The following is an 18,399-nucleotide window of genomic DNA, read 5'->3' as shown; positions in this document are numbered from 1 at the left end:
ACTCCGTTGTGTCCTCCTCCCAGAGTGCGAAGAGCCTTGGCGTGACCCTGGACAACACCCTAACATCAAGGCGGTGACCCGCTCCTGCAGGTTCATGCTCTACAACATTCGGAGAGTACGACCCTGCCTTACACAGGAAGCGGCACAGGTCCTAATCCAGGCACTTGTCATCTCCCGTCTGGATTACTGCAACTCGCTGTTGGCTGGCCTCCCTGCCTGTGCCATTAAACCCTACAATTCATCCAGAACGCCGCAGCCCGTCTGGTGTTCAACCTTCCCAAGTTCTCTCACGTCACCCCCCTCCTCCGCACACTCCACTGGCTTCCAGTTGAAGCTCGCATCCGTTACAAGACCATGGTGCTTGCCTATGGAGCAGTGAGGGGAACGGCACCTCTGTACCTTCGGGCTCTGATCAGTCCCTACACCCAAACGAGGGCATTGCGTTCATCCACCTCTGGCCTGCTGGCTCCCCTTCCTCTGCGGAAGCATAGTTCCCGCTCAGCCCAGTCAAAACTGTTCGCTGCTCTGGCACCCCAATGGTGGAACAAGCTCCCTCACGACGCCAGGACAGCGGAGTCACTCACCACCTTCCGGAGACATTTGAAACCCCACCTCTTTAAGGGATACCTGGGATAGGATAAAGTAATCCTTCTACCCCCCCCCCCTCAAAAAAAAAAATTTGTAAAGTGGTTATCCCACTGGCTATAGGGTGAATGCACCAATTTGTGAGTCACTCTGGATAAGAGCGTCTGCTAAATGACGTAAATGTGCCCTTGAGCAAGGCACTTAACCCTAATTGCTCCTGTAAGTCGCTCTGGATAAGAGCGTCTGCTAAATGACTAAAATGTAAATGTAAATGTAAAAGGCTAGCTTTTTCAAACAGATATTTGCATCCTGTAGCACTAACTCTAAAAAGTTTTGGGACACTGTAAAGTCCATGGAAAATAAGAGCACCTCCTCCCAACTGCCCACTGCACTGAGGCTAGGAAACACTGTCACCACCGATAAATCTACAATAATCGAGAATTTCAACAAGCATTTTGCTACGGCTGGCCATGCTTTCCACCTGGCTACCTCTACCCCGGCCACCAGCTCTGCACCCTCCGCTGCAACTTGCCCATGCCCCCCACGCTTCTCCTTCACACAAATTCAGACAGCTGATGTTCTGAAAGAGCTGAAAAATCTGGACCCCTACAAATCAGCTGGGCTAGACAATCTGGACCTTTTCTTTCTAAAATTAGCTGCCGAAATTGTCGCAACCCTTATTTCTAGCCTGTTCAACCTCTCTTTCGTAACGTCTGAGATCCCCAGAGATTGGAAAGCTGCCGCGGTCATCCCCCTCTTCAAAGGGGGTGACACTCTAGATCCAAACTGTTAAAGACCTATATCCATCCTGCCCTGCCTTTCGAAAGTATTTGAAAGCCAAGTTAACAAACAGATCACCGACCATTTCGAATCCCACCGTACCTTCTCCGCTATGCAATCCGGCTTCCGAGCTGGTCATGGGTGCACCTCAGCCACGCTCAAGGTCCTAAACGATATTATAACCGCGATCGATAAAAGACAGTACTGCGCAGCAGTCTTCACTGACCTGGCCAAGACTTTCAACTCTGTCAACCACTGCATTCTTATTGGCAGACTAAATAGCCTTGGTTTCTCTAATGACTGCCTCGTCTGGTTCACCAACTACTTCTCAGATAGAGTTCAATGTGTCAAATCGGAGGGCCTGTTGTTTGGACCTCTGGCCGTCTCTATGGGGGTGCCACAGGGTTCAATTCTCGGGCCGAGTCTATTCTCTGTGTATATCAATGATGTTGTTCTTGCTGCTGGTGAAGCTCGGATCCACCTCTATGCGGACGACACCATTTTGTATACATCTGGCCCTTCATTGGACACTGTGTTAACAAACCTCCAAACGAGCTTCAACGCCATACAACACTCCTTCCGTAGCCTCCAACTGCTCTTAAACACTAGTAAAACTAAACGTATGCTCTTCAACCGAACGCTGCTTGCACCCACCCACCCGACTAGAATCACTACTCTCGGCGGGTCTGACCTAGAGTATGTGGACAACTACAAATACCTAGGTGTCAGGTTAGACTGTAAACTCTCCTTCCAGACTCACATTAAGCATCTCCAATCAAAAGTTAGATCTAGAATCGGCTATCTATTTCGCAACAAAGCCTCCTTCAGTCATGCTGCCAAACATGCCCTCGTAAAACTGACTATCCTACCGATCCTTGACTTCGGCGATGTCATTTACAAAATAGCCTCAAACACTCTACTCAGCAAACTGGATGTAGTCTATCACAGTGCCATCCGTTTTGTCACCAAAGCCCCATATAATACCCACCATTGTGACCTGTATGCTCTTGTTGGCTGGCCCTCACTACATATTTGTCGCCAAACCCACTGGCTCCAGGTCATCTATAAATCACTGCTAGGCAAATCCCTGTCTTACCTTAGCTCACTGGTCACCATAGCAACACCCACCCGTAGTCTGCGCTCCAGCAGGTATATCTCACTGGTCATCCCCAAAGCCAACACCTCCTTTGGCCGCCATTCCTTCCAGTTCTCTGCTGCCAATGACTGGAACGAACTGCAGAAATCTCTGAATCTGGAGAGACTTATCTCCCTCACTAACTTTAAGCGTCAGTTGTCAGAGCAGCTTACCGATCACTGCACCCGTACACAGCCATTCTGAAATTAGCCCACCCAACTACCTCATCCCCATATTGTTATTTATTTTGCTAATTTGCACCCCAGTATCTCTATTTGCACATCATCTTTTGCACATCTATCATTCCAGTGTTAATACGAAATTGTAACTATTTTGCACTATGGCCTATTTATTGCCTTACCTCCATAACTTACTACATTAGCACACACTGTATATATATTTTCTGTTTCTATTTTTGACTTTATGTTTTGTTTACCCCATATGTAACTCTGTGTTGGTGTTTTTATCGCACTGCTTTGCTTTATCTTGGCCAGGTCGCAGTTGTAAATTAGAACTTGTTCTCAACTGGCTTACCTGGTTAAATAAAAAAAAGGCAAGCTTCTCGACATTTACACTGACTTTGAGAAGGGATTGCGTGACGATTAGTTTATCAATCGCGTGACGATTAGTTTATCAATCGCGTGACGCAGCATGACATCGTGAACACGATTGGTCGACAGTCTGCTGGGTGGGGCGTTAAACATTCCTTCATTCACTGCATTCCTATCTCCTTTCTATAATATCTCTGGCAACTGCACCATGCAATGCACCCTGGACTAAAGAGACAGACAAACAGGGAAAATGTGCTAGACCCTCCGTTAAATTACACATTTCTCGAGGTAGGAATATCGCAAAAATATGATCAATGGCTCATTCGAGAGAAGACATCCTCCCGAGTTAAGCCATCGACCAGTATTGAAATCTGACATGTATGATAGACGTTTTCGATGATAGACATTTAAAATGGGTGAACCTTTCCTTTAAGATATGTGTACCAGGCACGGTCAAAGACCAGTGACTGAGACAGACAGGTGTTACGACCAAAAAAGCACCCTATTCCCTATATAGTGCACTACTTTTGAACAGAACCCAGTGGGTCCTGGTCAAAAGTAGTGCACTAACACAGGGAATAGGGTGTCATTTGGGACACACACGGACTGATTGCAAAACATAAAAAGGAATGTACATCCTGTTCACAACTTGGGACAGAACTTTTACTGTTTGTATGTTGTTGGTTTTTTAACTCAGGTCAATATGAGAACTCTCCAGTCCCTAGCTTAAACAGCAGGAGAGAAGTGTGGTGAGGGCAGACATGAGAAGGTGTGAGACGACAATTAAAATCCTCACAGACCTTTATTCTTCAGTTTTTTGTGTTGTTTTATTGGACAGTGAAGAGGAGCCAGGAAAGGTAGGACAGAGTGCGAATCAGAAAGGCAGCGGTTTGGATTCAAACCCACACCAATGGCGACTCTCGTATACATGTGTGCCGGTGTCCACAACACTACCTGCTGGACCACACAGGCCTCACATGCAAACAAACACCTAGCCTCCATGACCAAATCCTCTTTGTTGTTAAAACTAAAGCACAGCAGAACCACAGCGCCAGCCACCGGACGCAGCTAAGGGAGTAATGCAATTGCCATTTACCGGCTGCTTTAAAATAGGCAGGTTAACAAGGGTAATCAGACAGCTACTTTAATTGGTTTAGCTCGCATGAGCACGGCTAACCTTAAAACAACTCTGGAGTGGGATCTATGACGACAGTCTGACCCCTGCTGTGATCACAGGGCTGCGCTGGGGCATCATGGGATTGTGAGAAGTTAGTGCAGGTCAGGCAGAGCCTCTATTCTATTAAACACGAAAACTATATGTTTTGTGTGAGAAGTAGGCAGGCCTGTAGCCGAAAAATAAAGAAAATTCACAATGCCTACTTCACCCATGCTCTACCAAGGTTATACAACACACAGCTTTGACTTACTACAGTAACTATGTTGGTCTATTTTACTTCAAACAAGGTGTAGGCAGGTTGTTTATGATTCAAACCTTCTCAAAAAGCCTAATTCATACTCTTAGAGAAGGTACTCCCACAATAATGTGATTAGCAATTTGTGAGTTGCAATGACATCATTATGACGTCTTTTAGGACTTCATACTCAGGTTGATTGTATGAGAAGACGTGTTTATTTGATTGTAATCTGGTTATATGACCTCTTCTCAACCAGAACTTAGTGCAGGTCAGGTACAGTGCCTTGCAAAAGTATTCAGAGCCCTGGATTTCTTCACATTGTATTGTGTTATAAAGTGGGATTCAAATGAATTGAATTGTAATTTTTTGTCAACAATCTACACAAAATAGTCTAATGTCAAAGTGGAAGAAAATGTTTAACTTTTTTAAAAGATTGATACAAATTAAATAACTAAAATATAGTCGTTGCGTAGGTATTCAGTTCCCTGAGTCAATACATGTTAGAAACACCTTTGGCATCGATTACAGCTGTTAGTCTTCTTGGGTGAGTCTATAGAAGCTTTGCACACCTGGATTGTGCAGTATTTACCCATTATTCTTTAAAAAATTCTTCAAACTCTGTTAAGCTGTTAGGGATCATGGCTAGACAGCAAATTTTCAAGTCTTGCCACAGATTTTAAAGCAGATTTAAGTCCAAACTAACAGAACTAACTTCTTGGTAAGCAACTCCAGTGTATAGTTGGATTTTGTCCCACTCCTCTTTGCAGATCTTCTCCAAGTCATTAAGGTTTCGAGGCTGACGTTTGGCAACTCAAATCTTCAGCTCCCTCCACAGATTTTCTATGGGATTAAGGTCTGGAGACTGGCTAGGCCACTCCAGGACCTTAATGTGCTTCTTCTTGAGCCACTCCTTTGTTGCCTTGGCCGTGTGTTTTGGGTCATTGTCATGCTGGAATACCCATCCACGACCCATTTTCAATGCCCTGGCTGAGGGAAGGAGGTTCTCACCCAAGATTTGACGGTACATGGCCCCGTCCATCATCCGTTTGATGCGGTGAAGTTGTCCTGTCCCCTTAGCAGAAAAACACCCCCAAAGCATAATGTTTCCACCTCCATGTTTGACGGTGGGGATGGTGTTCTTGGGGTCATAGGCAGCATTCCTCCTCCTACCAAACACGGCGAGTTGAGTTGATGCCAAAGAGCTCGATTTTGGTCTCATCTGACCACAACACTTTCACCCAGTTCTCCTCTGAATCATTCAGATGTTCATTGGCAAACTTCAGACGGGCATGTATATGTGCTTCTTGAGCAGGGGGACCTTGCGGGCGCTGCAGGATTTCAGTCCTTCACGGCGTAGTGTGCTACCAATTGTTTTCTTGGTGACTATGGTCCCAGCTGCCTTGAGATCATTGACAAGAATCTCCCGTGTAGTTCTGTGCTGATTCCTCACCATTCTCATGATCATAGCAACTCCACGAGGTGAGATCTTGCATGGAGCCCCAGGCCGAGGGAGATTGACAGTTATTTTGCGAATAATCACACCAACTGTTGTCACCTTCTCACCAAGCTGCTTGGCGATGGTCTTGTAGCCCATTCCAGCCTTGTGTAGGTCTACAATCTTGTCCCTGACATCCTTGGAGAGCTCTTTGGTCTTGGCCATGGTGGAGAGTTTGGAATCTGATTGATTGATTGCTTCTGTGGACAGGTGTATTTTATACAGGTAACAAACTGAGATTAGGAGCACTCCCTTTAAGAGTGTGCTCCTAATCTCAGCACGTTACCTGTTTAAAAGACACCTGGGAGCCAGAAATCTTTCTTATTGAGAGGGGGTCAAATACTAATTTCCCTCATTAAAATGCAAATCAATTTATAACATTTTTGACATGTGTTTTTCTGGATTTTTTGGTTGTTATTCTGTCTCTCACTGTTCAAATAAACCTACCATTAAAATTATAGACTGATCATTTCTTTGTCAGTGAGCAAACTTACAAAATCAGCAGGGGATCAAATACTTTTTTCCCTCACTGTACTTTTGCAAGGCTCTGTAAATTAGAACTCTATATGGTGTCTACTGGCCTATAACTGGTTGGAGTGACGTTGTCATGACGCCATTGGCAGGTTGTATGGGGAAGACGTCTTTACCTGATTGTAATGTGCCAAATTATGCCTGCTGGGTATGGTTTTTAGTATTCCTTGTCTGTTTGAATTCAAAAGGTGCGAAAGGAAGGGCGTAAATATCCCACTGTTTAAGTGTTATGTTACCATAATTGATCTACTTGAGTGTGAAGCTGCATCCCCAGGCCCAGGTTTGTATTTCAGTGTTGCATTGTTACCATAAGTAGTCTTGTCTGAGCCAGAACATCCCTGTACCCTGAGGCAGCTAGTCTATCGTTACCATATATATACACACTGAGTGTACAAAACATTAGGAGCACATGCTCTTTTCATGACATAGACTGACCAGGTGAATGCTATGATCCCTTAGATGTCACTTGTTAAATCCACTTCAAATCAGTGTAGATGAAAGGGAGGAGACAGGTTAAAGAAGGATTTTTAAGCCTTAAGACAAATGAGAAATGGATCGTGTATGTGTGCCATTCAGAGGGTGAATGGGCAAGTCAAAAGATTTAAAGTATCTTTGAACGAGGTATGGTAGTAGGTGCCAGGCGCACCGGCTTGAGTGTGTCAAGAACTGCAACGCTGCTGGGTTTTTCACGTTCAACAGTTTCCCATCTGTATCAAGAATGGTCCACCACCTAAAGGTCATCCAGCCAACTTGACACAACTGTAGGAAGCATTGGAGTCAACATGGGCCAGCATCCCTGTGGAATGCTTTCAACACCTTGTAGAGTCCATGCCCCGACGAATTGAAGATGTTCTGAGGGCAAAGGGGGGTGCAACTCAATATTAGGAAGGTTTTTTCACATTTTGTTACGTTCCAGCCTTATTCTAAAATTGATTATTTATTTTTTAATCTCATCAAATCACACACAATACCCCATAATGACGAAGTGAAAACAGGTATTTAGAATCTTTTTCAAATGTATTAAAAATAAAAAACAGAAATACCTTATAAGTATTCAGACCCTTTGCTATGAGACTCGAAATTAAGCTCAGGTGCATCCTGTTTCCATTGATATTTTTGAAATGTTTCTACAACTTGATTGGAGTCCAACTGTGGTAAATTAATTTGATTGGACATTATTTGGAAAGGCACACACCTGTCTGTATAAGGTCCCACATTTGACAGAGCATGTCATAGCAATAACCAAGCCATGAGGTCGAAGGAATTGTCCGTAGAGCTCCGAGAAAGGATTGTGTCGAGGCACAGATCTGGGGAAGTGTACTTTCTGCAGCATTGAAGGTCCCCAAAAACACAGTGGTCTCTATCATTCTTAAATGAAAGAAGTTTGGAACCACCAAGACTCTTCCTAGAGCTGGCCACACTGGACAAATTTAGCAATCGGGGGAGAAGGGCCTTGGTCAGGGAGGTGACCAAGAACCTGATGGTCACTCTGACAGAGCTCCAGAGTTCCTCTGTGGAGATGGGAGAACCTTCCAGAAGGACAACCATCTCTGCAGCACTCCACCAATCAGGCATTTATGGTAGAGTGGCCAATCCTCAGTAAAAGGCACATGACAGCCAGCTTGGAGTTTGCCAAAAGGCACCTAAAGGACTCTCAGACCATGAGAAACAAGATGATCTGGTCTGATGAAAGATTGAACCCTTTGGCCTGAATGCCAAGCATCACGTCTGGAGAAAACCTGGCACCATCCCTACGGTGAAGAATGGTGGTGGCAGCATCATGCTGTGGGGATGTTTTTCAGAGGCAGGGATTGGGAGACTAGTCAGGATCGAGGGAAAGATGAACGGAGCAAAGTACAGAGAGATCCTTGATGAAAACCTGCTCCAGAGCGCTCAGGACCTCAGACTGGGGCGAAGGTTCACCTACCAACAGGACAACGACCCTAAGAATACAGCCAAGACAACGCAGGAGTGGCTTCAGGACAAGTCTATGAATGTCCTTGAGTCCAGAGCCCGGACTTGAACCCGATCAAACATCTCTGGAGAGACCTGAAAATAGCTATGCAGCGACGCTCCCATCCAACCTGACAGAGCTTGAGAGAATCTGCAGAGAAGAATGGGAGAAACTCCCCAAATACAGTTGTGCCAAGCTTGTAGAGTTAGACTCGAGGCTGTAATCGTTGCCAAAGGTTCTTCAACAAAGTACTGAGTAAAGGGTCTGAACATTTATGTAAATGTGATATACGTTTTTTAATTTTTTTTTATCATTTTCAAAAATGTCTAAAAACCAGTTTTTGCTTTGTCATTATGGGGTATTGTGTGTAGATTGATGAGGGGGGGAAAAAACAATGTAATCTATTTTAGAATAAGGCTGTAACATAACAAAATGTGGAAAAAATCAAGGGGTCTGAATGCATTCCGAATGCACTGTATGTGATCGTATACAAATAATAATAATTAATAATAATTGATTGGATTTATATAGTGTTTTTTTACTAACTGAGGTACTCAACGTGCTTTACATAGCAGGGGGAAACTCACCTCATCCACCATCAATGTGTAGCACCCACCTCAGTGATGCACAGCGACCATTTTTGTGCCAGAACACTCACCACACATCAGCTATCAGGTGGAGAGGTGAGGAGTGATATATGCCAATTAGGAATGAGGGGAATGATTAGGTGGCCATGATGGAATGTGGCCAGGTTGGGAATTTAGCCATGACACCGGGGTGAACACCCCCACTCCTACAATAAGTGCCATGATTTCGAATGACTAGAGAGTCAGGACATGCAGGACAATGTTCCCAAATGTAATCAAGGTTTGAAATGATTATGTTTTAGTCAAATATTATATATCTGTTTAGGCTTCTTGCGGTCAATTAGCAGTATACATTTTTGGGTTATTATGTTCCGGCCCCCCGAACATCCGCTCAAGAACAAATTGGCCCGCGGCTGAATCTAGTTGATGATCTCTGATCTATAGCGTTTGTATGCATCATTGGTTGTTTCCTCCTGTTTAGAGTGTGTAGCATGTGTGTGTGAGTGTGTATCTGTTCGCGTGGGTGCGGATTCGTCCATGTGCTTGTGCATGTGTGCGTTCGGTCTACCTCTTGTGTGGTGCGAGCAGCTGGTTTGTCCTGGTGGTTGGCTAGTATGAGGAAGGGCAGGGTACAGAGCTGGGGGTGCTGCAGGGCAGAGTGAAGCTCAGTTCGGGCCATCTCCAGGTCCTCGTCTGTGGAGGCGCTGTCCAGGACAAACACCACCCCCTGGGAACCCTGGTAGTAACGCGACCAGTACTTCTTTATCGAGTCCGCTCCTAGAGACAGACAGGCAGTCAGACACAGACATGCACATATATAGACACACAGCAATGCAGGCATACGCACACACAGTTAGTACCAGTGCACCAGTGGAGGCTCCTCAGAGGAGGAAGGGGAGGACCATCCTCCTCAGTGAAATTTCATAAAAATAAAAATTGTGAAAAATAAAATAAAAAAGTTATCCTTTTTAGATCAAACTATACTTAATATATTAATATGTCACCAAATAATGTATTAAAATACACTGTGTTGCAATGAAGGTCTACAATAACTTCAACAGGACTGTCTGGGGTAGCACCATGGTGTAGCCGGAGGACAGCTAGCTTCCGTCCTCCTCTGGCTACATTGAATTCAATACAAAACCTAGGAGGCTTGTAGGCCTCACCCCCTTCCATAGACATACATGGTAATTATGACCACTTCTGGAGGACGTCCTCCAACCAATCAAAGCTTTTGCAGTATGAACTGAAGTGTTGTCCATCCAATCATAGAATTGGGATCAGAGAATGAACCTAGTGTGTTGTATTGGGATTGTGCCACAGAGCATTAATGGGGGTTATATGTGTTGAGAAGCTTGGTGACATTGTTGGATAGAGATTAAGAGTGAAGAGTGATAGTTGAGCATATTTTTGTTGATATTATTCAATTCTAAATTAGTTTTTTCAAATTACAAGAGACAGAGGAGGTATATTATAAATTGTTTTCTTGGTTTTGTAACTTTATTTTTGGGTCCAGTTAGCAAGGCACATTTAAATTATTATTATTATTATTATTATTTATTATTATTATTTAAATAAATTGCACTAACTTCAGTAGCTAGCTAGCTAGCTATCAGCTCGAGTCTGCAGTTTTCTCGGCCAGAATGGTAGAATGGCCAACGATGCCGAAAATGTTGTGGACTTTTTGTTGAAGAACCCCTTTCATTCTCTGGGGTAAACGGAAAAGGTGCTAATTAAAAGTGAGGGTCGACTTCTGCCTGAGATCAGTTTCATGAAGAAGGATGAGAAGGTGAGGGCGTTCAATACCAACTGGTATCAAAAGTATAGCTGGTTAACAGGGAGTCTTTCATCAAGCCGCCTGTATTGCTGACATTCCCTGCTTTTGGAAAGTCTGAGCCTTGGTCAGAAGGTGGGTACAGTGACCTGAAGAACATCGATCGTTCAGCTAAACGACAAAACAAAAGCAGGGAGCATATAAATGGCCACATCAGAGTCAAGCTTCTGGGGAAAAAATGCATAGATTATGACGAAGGTCTGGGTATTCAAACTGCGCAACAAACGAGAAAGTAAGAAGAAACAGGGATGTTCTCAAGCGGCTTATCAACACCACTGCGTTTTTGGGCATGCAAGAATTTGCTTTTAGAGGACACGATGAGAGGGAAAGTTCCGCCAACAAGGGCAGCTACAGGGAGCTTGCAGAGGTAATTGCACGTTACAATGCTTTCCTCGCTGAACATATCGAACTTTCGACTATCTATTCTGGGATGTCGAAAACAATTCAGAATGATTTGATAGCTTCCATCGCATCATCCATTAAAAGTTAGATTAAAGAGAGAGGTTGACGCATCACATTTTTTCCATGCGCTCAAGTAGGCTTTCCACTTTCCTCCGGTATTTATTTAGCAAAGATGATAACACATAATCACTTCTGACAGACACAAGCAAAAACTCATGACATAAATGAGCACATGGATGAAAACTAGACAATTTTTCAGTCTGATCAACTGTAGGCTACTAATAAGAGCAGCTGCATACAGCCTATGCGCCCAGTCCATCTGGTCCATGGTAAACTAATTGGCAACGTTATGTATTTATAGTCCATTTGTGTGTCAGGAGAAAATGTGAATGTGATCAAATTTAGTTTATTTCAAAATTGGGCTGGCTAGGCTGCCTATGTTTTTAATCCAAAATTATTAACTGGAATTGATCAATTAACATAATAGTGATGAAAGATGTGAGTACATTTTTTATAAGGCCTACAGTTGCATAGGCCTGCGTGATGCAAACATGCATAAAGCAAGCTCAGCCCTGTGAGTTCTATTGTCTATCAGTTGTTGTCTATGTGTCTGGGTAGAGGAAATCCCTCTCCTAATCTAGTCTAAATGTAATTTATAAGAACAAATAAGGTAGTTGCAGTTTGACAGGGTTTTCATTCCTCCCGGGACAGGAGGTTTTTTCAGGAGTTTTTTTAAAACCATGTGACCTGATTAGGAAAAACTGGTCCCATCATAGCCCATATAAAACCTTTTTACAACTGATTAATCACGGTCATACCTTATAGGGTCCAGAGTTTTCCTAGTTATGTTAACGTTTAAGTAAAAACTCCAGGCCCAAGGGGGTAAAAATTGCCCGACCGCACTGGGACCTATCTGCTGTAATGGAATGTATCTGCTATTTTTATTTACAGCTAAGTCCCCTCCTGTTCCCTGATTGGCACAACTGCAGCAGTCTTATCAAAAGCATGATTATAAATGGTAACACTGTCATAAACAATTAAAATATTATATTTTTGTGCCTGTCACGTTTTTCTGCAACGAAACTGGCTTTCAACCTCAACTTCAAGAGGCTCATTCTACCTAATTCAATTGTACGTTGATAATCCAGCAAATAAAATGGATACCTATGAGTAATGGAGACCTCCAGCAAGAAAGGGAAAAAATGCATTGAATTTCAACATCTTTTCAATTGGAGCACGTCTGGAGTGCATTTTGCAAATGCTTCCACCCTCCTTTCATAAAATCTTTGCGGATATTGCATTATGTATTTTTCAGACTTCAGGACTGCATGCCAACTTTTAGCCTTCTGCACTGCACTGGGGGACCGGTGGGAAAACGACATGTCTGTCTAAATGAAGTGTTTTCAACACACACAAAATCAGCGGCCCAAATGACACCCTATTCCCTTTATAGTGCACTACTTTTGACCAGTGCCCAATAGGGGTCTGGTCAAAAGTAGTGCACTATAAATGGAATAGTGTGCCATTTGGGGCGTACGCCAAGATTCTCTTTAAAGCAGAACTAACTCAGAGAGCACATTAAAGCAGTTTCCTATGCTGGCCACTCTACAGCACAGTTCAAATGAACCTTCTTCTTTTACAGTGAACATATGGTTCCTTTTCTGCACAGCAATTTGGGGGTACAAAAATGTGGCCACCAAGGCTCACAAGGCAGGGCATGGCTTTGGTTAGCGTGAGTGACAGAGTGGTGGAATAGAACCAGAAACTCATAGGAATAAGGTCAATTGTGTCAGTTCAATTACTCTCCCTGAGTGTGGCTGGAAAAACACCCACTTCTTTTTCTGAAATCTAAAGAGGAGGAAGCCATGGTTTAAATCTTCCATCTCTGGGGCTATAGTAAAAGTGGACCTGACTGTAATTTGACCACACCCACCTTCATCGCTAGTAAAAAGGATCCTCATCTCGATGGTAGTCATTAGGGCATCAAATGGAGGAAACATTTCTGAAACAGGGAGGGACTACCTGGGCTTGTTTTCCATTGCAAACCACATTAAAACATTTCGGTACAAAGGGTCCTAATGAACACAACCCAGGCTAGTTTATGGTGAGACTCCGCCCCTCGTTACAAGTGTTTACAGGCGATTAGCCTTCTATGACCCTTTGAGAATCCATGAAAAACTCCACCCCCCAAAACTAGACCAATTTGCCTGCTCTGAAATGGAGTAATATTGCGTGGCAGTAGTATTATGAGCTGAAACAGTTTACAGATTAACTATTACGTTTCAAAACACCTCAAATAATTGTGTGAGGGGGATGCGGGTTAGAGGGGAGGAAGGAAGTAAAGTCTCAACCAGGCCATATTATCAAGACTAATGTATTGCTCAAGAACAGATGCTGAAAAATCTGCCAAGCATAAGAGCTAGGCTATTCATCACTATTGTGGCCTGGCCTGTTCAATTCTGCCTCCTCCTGGCTTCCTGGCTCTAGCTACAAAAACCAAAAGAGACTTCAGTGGTGCACCGAAACATAGAGGCTTTAGAGGGATTTACAACATGAATCTAAGGATGAATATTGAAACCAATGTTCAAATGCCATCTGAGTGATGTTTTACAGACTATTATAGCAACAAGTTTCCCATTAATTCCTGTAACAATGTAGGCTATTGGCTATTGTGTTTTTCTCACTCTCTCTCTCTATCTATATATATATATATATATATATGTATGTATGTAGCTTTAGAGTAACAAAAACATGACCACAAGCCAGTTTACCAGAAAACATATTGCATTACAATCACGTGTGACAGTAACAGAAACCACACTTTCCACAAATGGCATTACATCATGCTTGGTTTCTCAAGAAAATAAAGAGATAAGTGTTTTCAGATGCCTGGGCTACACACTAACTGACTGACTGCTACACACTGGTCTACTCTACACTGGAGCATCTGGGCATTCAGAGCGTCTTCCTGGTGCGATCTGCCAACCGACTGGGCAGAAAGACAGGCTCAATCTCAATTCATCTTTTCACGATTCCTCACATCCTATTTCCTCACCTTGTTCTCAACCTTATTGGAGAAGGTCCAACCCACTGGGCACAGACGTCAATTCAATGTCTATTCCACGTTGGTTCAACGTAATTTCATTGAAATTATGTGGAAACAATGTTGATTCAACCAGTGTGTGCCCAGTAGGAAGTTTCCCCCCTCTTGTCCCTTCTTCTCCAATGCATCTTGGGGAAAGAGGTGAGGAGAGATGATGCAAGGATTCGAGGAAAGATTAATTGAGAAAGAGCTAGAAAAAACAAGTTTCCATTCAGCCATTACATGCAGATGAATTACCTGACGCATATAAAAAGTTCACGACATGCCTTATGGAAACAGCAAATTTGTCAACCAAATACGCTAGACAAGGTGGCCCAAAATAGATTGTGACATAAATAAACAAATGTATTTCTGCGTAAATCTTGACATAATAGCATCATGTCAAAGTAAACGTGGAGTCTCGTGATGATATGTTACATTTAGGAGTGCCACCGGATTATCGCATCTCCGATTTCATGATGGGCATATAACCTACATGGAGGGGTTTTTACGCACATCCAAAATAATAATAGGAGCTGGTTAAAATAATGTACAATAGCCTACATAGATAAAAAGTGGATGTCCACTCACTGTTTTGTTGCTCCCAAATTAGATTTTTCCAATATCCTTTTGGTGATTAAGATTTATTTCAAAGCGGTCTAACGAGCATAACCCTTTATTGATAGTCCTGACTACATGGCGAATGCATTGGGCAGGACAAATAAAAATGCCTTCATTGAGAGGAGTGGAGGCTATGCTTGGATTTTAATCAAATTAAACGAAAATGGGAAAAATTTGTTTTTTATGTTTCTAAATACGAGGTTTACTGGCACAAAAAACACATCTCTCTTGTTCAATATGGAAATTGTGCATCACGGCTGGATATGCTGTGCTACCATCGGTAAAATCCATGCCATAACCAACTGCGTTACCGCTAAGGCCAGCTTTCGGTTGGTCTTAAATATCCCCACCAGCCCATACTGAAATTGGCACTTTGGCGCACGTTTTAAAGAACACGCCTCAGATATTGACACCCCTCCCAACTAAGCGCAAGCGAGCTCATATAAGACAGGTAAATTACAAATCCTGGTGCTGGGTAAAAAATAATAATATATAAATAAATAAGAGTGCTGGCTTTAACAGGTCGAAATTGCAATAGAGCCCAGAAACTTTAAGTGTAAAAATGCTTTTATGTGCACTATATCATTATGCACAGATTTTTAAGTCAGTTTGATGGAAACATACCTCTGGTGGGAAAATGCGCATATATTTTCTATGCAGATTTTAGAATAGACGCATGCAAATCTGTTGCCAATTGGATGGAAACCTAACTACAGACGGACAGAGGGATTACACACACACAGTATGGTGTCATCATCCCATTGATGGGAAACTGGCTTTGAACTCCCATCTCATCTCTCATAAAGACTCACACACACAGACCAAAAACATCACAGAGACAAAACAAAAACATCCCAGCCAGGGGGCAGACGAACCAACAACACTAAAACCCATAGCAGACAGACAAGACTACTGTCATTGAGATAAAGAGAGACCCAAACAGAAACATTACCAGTACTGTTTGACCTGTTGACCTGCAAACACCCCACAGATAACCTTCAAACATCACAGTACTGTCTCCCGAACTACCAGAGACACCCAATGATTCATTCATTAGTGAGTGAACTAAATGACAAAACAGACTGCACCGACGAATGGTTAAAAGCAGCGGGTGCCGGGTGGCCATTCTATCTACCACATCATCGGCCATTATTTTCTGTTAATTTCCCCACAATTCTACATGTTGAATTACCACCATTCGTCGACACCCAACAGGTGATCTATTGCGCACAGCCAGCGTTCGTTATGGTGTGTACTTAACATTTCTTTGAAACATTGGTTTGGTCCCTAAAGAATAGCTAAATAATACATTAAACTGATTACAGAGTGTGCGACGGTCATTGTTTTCCCCAAGTTTATGGACTGTTACTCTGCACCTTGTCAACATTTTGGGGTGTGTGTCTCCAGCTCCTAACTGTAGGATGAGGCTGAATGTTCCCAGCCTCAGGTTGCATCCCAAATGGCACCCTATCTCCTATATGATCCACCACCTTTGGTCAGAGCCCTATGGGTCCTGGTCAAAAGTAGTGCACTAAATATGGAATAGGGTGCCATTTGGGACACGGCATCAGAGAACAGCAGCTAGGGGATCCCTGTCTGGAAATAAGGGAGAGTCCCTGTCCACACCAATGATGTCATACGGACCACTCCACACACACACACCCACACTGCAGAAAGGACTTACGCATTACTGCCTCTCTGACACACACAGTTGCACGCCCAGCGGGCGAGTGACATTTGAGAGAATGTGTTAGCTACTTCATTTGCGTGTTGTCTGTCCGACACGTTGCTTTCTGCTGCAAAGATCATCAGTGGAGAGATAACTATGACTCATCTTCACATAGAGGATGTGTCATTCAAGGTCTCAATAACATTTACTATCTTAGGGGACTCTAACATTTAGCTAGCAAAGGAAAAGTTCCTTAAATTTTTTTTAGGACCTTTAGGGGTTCTTATATGGTTATATTTTTCAGATATTGTTGGACTGTGCATAGCTAGGGTCATGTTCAGTTGGCACGGAATGGGAGTAAACTTTTTGTGAAATGGAGGAAGTCCCATTGACACTTGTCCAATAAGAAGACCCAATACGTTTCAAAAAAAATTCACCCACTGAACTAGGAAACTTGAGTACTTTGACAACGTGAACATTGTGTTCACATCATAATGGAAAATAGGTGAAAAAATACCTCCGAGCTCCTTCACGTTCAGGATGGCATTCTGGAATGGAACAGCTTTGATGCTAAAACCTAGAAAGGAGAATGAAATGTAAAGCCTTACACATGAAGACATGGCAGACATTGCTTAAAAAGAGGCAAGAGAAAGTACATCTATTCAGCACATGTAAAGCACCTGTATAAGTGTTGGAAAATACTCATATCATGCTCTTTTCTGCAGGTAGGGAATATGCCTGAAAGCTCACCACTTAACTACTGAAGCTAAATTGTTTCAATGCATGGTATACTTGACTGCTGTACTTCAAAAAACTTCACGCAGTGTAAGGAGAACTCTGTAAGGAGAATTTGGACTGTGATTTCATCAGGTGTCGAACCTCACCCGTGGTTGGCCCAATGTTGTCTGTGGCTTCACTGCAGAGTCTTGACAGTAGACTGGTCTTCCCAGAGCCTGTGAGTCCAATACACACCAGGTCATACTCAGGTCTGGGAGGAGGCGGTTCTTTACAGCACAGTGTCCTGAAACACTGGAGGTAGAAGGGAGAGAGGGAGAGAAAGAGAGAAAGAGAGAGTGGGATAGAGAGAAAAGAGGTGATGGAGAGCGGGGGAGAAGAGGGAAGGAGAGAAGGGCCAGAGAGTCAGAGATCAGTCATGAGAGGTGTGATGGGCAGAGCTAGTGCACAGGGAGTCCGTGTTTTGGCATTTGGATGCTGCACCCACGTCACCCACTGATCTACTCTGTGACACTACTGACGTCTGTTCTGTCACTGAGCACGCCACTCTGGAGACGCCGGGCAGGATCACATCTGTTAACGCCATCTGTTTCCAGCCAAAGATACTGTAAGATCTGGAGAGAAAAAACATTGTGTCCTCTCTCTCTCCTCTCCGTTTGTATTTCAATTCAGTTGTGCCCAGCCACACTACACGTCCTTTGAACTCACATAGCCAGTGTGATAAAATAACCTTTGAGTCGTATATAGCATATAGAATGCACACTACAGGCACCCTGTGCGTAGTAAGAGTGGATGCATTGATGTACCATAGTATAGGGGCACAGGATGTTGTTAGTGAAGTAAACCTCAAGATGTGGTATGCAACATGGTCAAGGGATTGAGGGACTGCTACTCCGTCAACATGGAAGATCAAAGAAAAAGGGGGCCTCCGATTGAAATAGAAACCAGGGTCACGGTCTCACACACGCACACTCACACATACACATACACACACAGGGACAGTAAGGGCCCGATAGAGGTTAT

The 18,399-nt window shown here is 43.4% G+C and overlaps 1 protein-coding gene across 1 annotated transcript in view; it reads right to left on the bottom strand.

Annotated features, from left to right (window-relative positions):
• LOC311119278 (ADP-ribosylation factor-like protein 15) overlaps positions 1–17,962 on the bottom strand; it is a gene marked incomplete at its 5' end in the record, with an annotated part of 61,040 nt that extends 43,078 nt beyond the window's left edge. The window contains 4 exons of the mRNA XM_084193998.1: positions 9,602–9,810; positions 17,159–17,218; positions 17,526–17,670; positions 17,912–17,962. Coding sequence (XP_084050124.1) covers positions 9,602–9,810; positions 17,159–17,218; positions 17,526–17,670; positions 17,912–17,962 — 465 coding nt within the window. The remainder of the gene's footprint in view (positions 1–9,601; positions 9,811–17,158; positions 17,219–17,525; positions 17,671–17,911) is intronic.
• Positions 17,963–18,399: the final 437 nt, after the last annotated feature.

The sequence above is a fragment of the Coregonus lavaretus genome, assembly GCF_964263955.1.
Source record: "Coregonus lavaretus genome assembly, contig: HAP1_SCAFFOLD_1023, whole genome shotgun sequence".
In the NCBI taxonomy this organism is placed as follows: Eukaryota; Metazoa; Chordata; class Actinopteri; order Salmoniformes; family Salmonidae; genus Coregonus; species Coregonus lavaretus.
This window is presented reverse-complemented; position numbering and strand designations above follow the sequence as displayed.